Source organism: Cebus imitator, unplaced genomic scaffold, assembly GCF_001604975.1.
Source record: "Cebus imitator isolate Cc_AM_T3 unplaced genomic scaffold, Cebus_imitator-1.0 Scaffold52, whole genome shotgun sequence".
Taxonomy (NCBI): domain Eukaryota; kingdom Metazoa; phylum Chordata; class Mammalia; order Primates; family Cebidae; genus Cebus; species Cebus imitator.
This window is the reverse complement of record NW_016107367.1, coordinates 833,321-835,697: the sequence shown is the minus strand read 5'-3', so window position 1 is coordinate 835,697 and position 2,377 is coordinate 833,321. Positions and strand designations below refer to the sequence as shown.

The following is a 2,377-nucleotide window of genomic DNA, read 5'->3' as shown; positions in this document are numbered from 1 at the left end:
AAGGCTAGGTTGGTGGATTAATTGACCTCAGGAGTTCCAGACAGCCTGGGCGATTTGGCGAAACACCTGCACTTCTGTAATCCCCGATATTGAGGAGGCTGAGTCTGGAGCATTGCTTTAGTCTGGGAGGTAGAGGCTGCAGTCAGCGGAGATTGAGCCACTGCACTCCAGCCTGGGCGATAGAGCAAGACCCTGTCTCAAAAANAAAAAAAAAAAGGGCCAGGTACGGTGGCTCATGCGTGTAATCCTAGCACTTTGGGAGGCCAAGGCGGGTGGATCATCTAAGGTGAGGAGTTCAAGAGCAGCCTGGCCAACATGGGGAAACCCCGTCTCTACTAAAAACACCAATTAGCCAGGAGTGGTGGCGCATGTCTGTAATCACAACAGCTACTTGGGCGGCTGAGACAGGAGAATCGCTTGAACTCAGGAGGTCCAACTAGGCCATTGGACTCCAGCCTGGGTGACAGACTGAGACTAACCCTTTCTTCTCAAAAAAAAAAAAGGAGGATAAGATGAAGAGACGCAGTAAGGAAGGGCATGGCGCTTCCATGTCTTACCCCAGGGGTTGAAGTTCTGCAAATCTTGTCCTCAGGTTTTTTGTTTGTTTGTTTCTGAGACAGGGTCTGGCTCTGTCGCCCACGCTGGAGTGCAGAGGTACGTCTCTGCTCACCGCAACCTCAGCCTCCTAGGCTCAAGCAATTCTCCTGCCTCAGCCACCTGAGTAGCTGGGATTACAGGCATGCACCACCATGCCCATCCTATTTTTGTATTTTGTATTTTTATTTATTTATTTATTTATTTTGAGACAGAGTCTTGCTCTGTTGCCCAGGCTAGAGTACAATGACATGATCTTGGCGCACTACAACCTCTGCCTCCCAGGTTCAAGCGATTCTCCTGCCTAAAGCCTCCTGGGTAGCTGGGATTACAGGTGCCCGTCACCATGCTTGGCTAATTTTTGTATTCTTCATAGAGATGGGGTTTCACCACGTTGGCCAGGCTGGTCTTGAACTCTTGACCTGTGATCCCCCGCCTCAGCCTCCCAAAGTGCTGGGATTACAGGTATGAGCCACTGTGCCCAGCCATTTCTGTATTTTTTTTTTCAGAACTAGAACATCTTAAATTTTTAATCCTTTCTTTACAGGTTACCTAGACCACTTTTGATTAAGAAAACTGTAGAAAGTTAGTAACTGCCACAAATGAACGCCAGGCAGTCGCACATGTCAATTTCCACAGAGTCCTGCTTTGCGGGGTGTCTGAATGCACTGCACGGGGTCTCTGCTCACACCTGCTAGAGCCAATCGTGGCAGGTTTTAGTCCACAGGTCGCTTTTCCCCATATTTCTTTGTAAACTCTTCAGCATTCTTACAGAATTTTTAGCGGTCCTTAAGAGTATTCTTCAGCTAGGTCAGCCCGAAGTGGGTGCTCGGGCTGGGGGTCCTTCACCAGCGCTATGAGGGACTGGATTACTTGGTCGGTTTCGGTTGTTGGCTTCCAGCTTTCAGCACTAATTACTGGGAGACAGACCTGCCCCTTTTCATCGATGTTCGGGTGATAGATCTTTGTTTTAAATGTGATCTTCGGTGGTTTGAATGGGTACTCTGCTGGAAAGTTGATTTCGATTCTGAAGGCCCCCTTATCATACGGAGGGTTGTCAGGAACAATAAGCCCTTGCCAAGTCAATAAATTCGCTTCATCAACCTGGATATTACGGAAGTTTTTCATTCCACATTTGCGGATTTCTTCAAGCTCCTTCATCAGCCTCCTGCTGGCCGCCATCTTGGATTTGGTGGTCGACATTTCTGTATTTTTAGTGGCAGCAAGGTTTTGCCATGTTGGCCAGGCTCCTGGCCTCAAGTGTTCTGCTGGCCTAGGCCTCCCAAAGTGTTAGCATACGGAAGCTTCCTGAAGTCAGCATTCCTTCCCCCAGGGTGTAGGGCGGGAGCTCTCTGGGGAGGGTCCAAAGCCCCACTATCAGAAGGGTGGGGAGGATTAGAGTCCTGCCTTGGGGCAGGTGAAGGAGGGAAGGAGAAGGTCAGAGGCCTGCCCTTGAGGCCCAGCACTCCCAACATTGTATCTTAAGACTGGACCTTTGCAGTGTCTCATGCCTGTAATCCCAGCACTTTGGGAGGCTGAGGCAGGAGAATCCCTCAGCCCAGTAGTTCCAGACCAGCCTAGGCAAGATAGGGACACCTCATCTAAAAAAAAAGGCCAGGGTCAGTAGTGTAAGGGTTATTGCTGAGTTTAAAATGAGGAAACTGAGGCCAGCATAAGAAAATTAAATGCCAATTTATTCAGCTCCTGGGCGAGGTTCTCTGGTCTGGGGAAAGGGGGCCAGAGAAGTCGCGCTGACTTCCTGGGGCGGGTGGCGGGGTGCGGG

General features: G+C 50.0%; 1 protein-coding gene across 1 annotated transcript; it reads right to left on the bottom strand.

Moving 5' to 3' along the window:
• Positions 1–1,383: 1,383 nt before the first annotated feature.
• LOC108304028 (ubiquitin-conjugating enzyme E2 L3-like) lies at positions 1,384–1,785 on the bottom strand. The gene has a single exon (XM_037738360.1). The coding sequence runs from the start codon at positions 1,774–1,776 to the stop codon at positions 1,384–1,386; it is 393 nt and encodes a 130-aa protein (XP_037594288.1). The 5' UTR covers positions 1,777–1,785.
• Between the last annotated feature and the right edge of the window lie 592 nt (positions 1,786–2,377).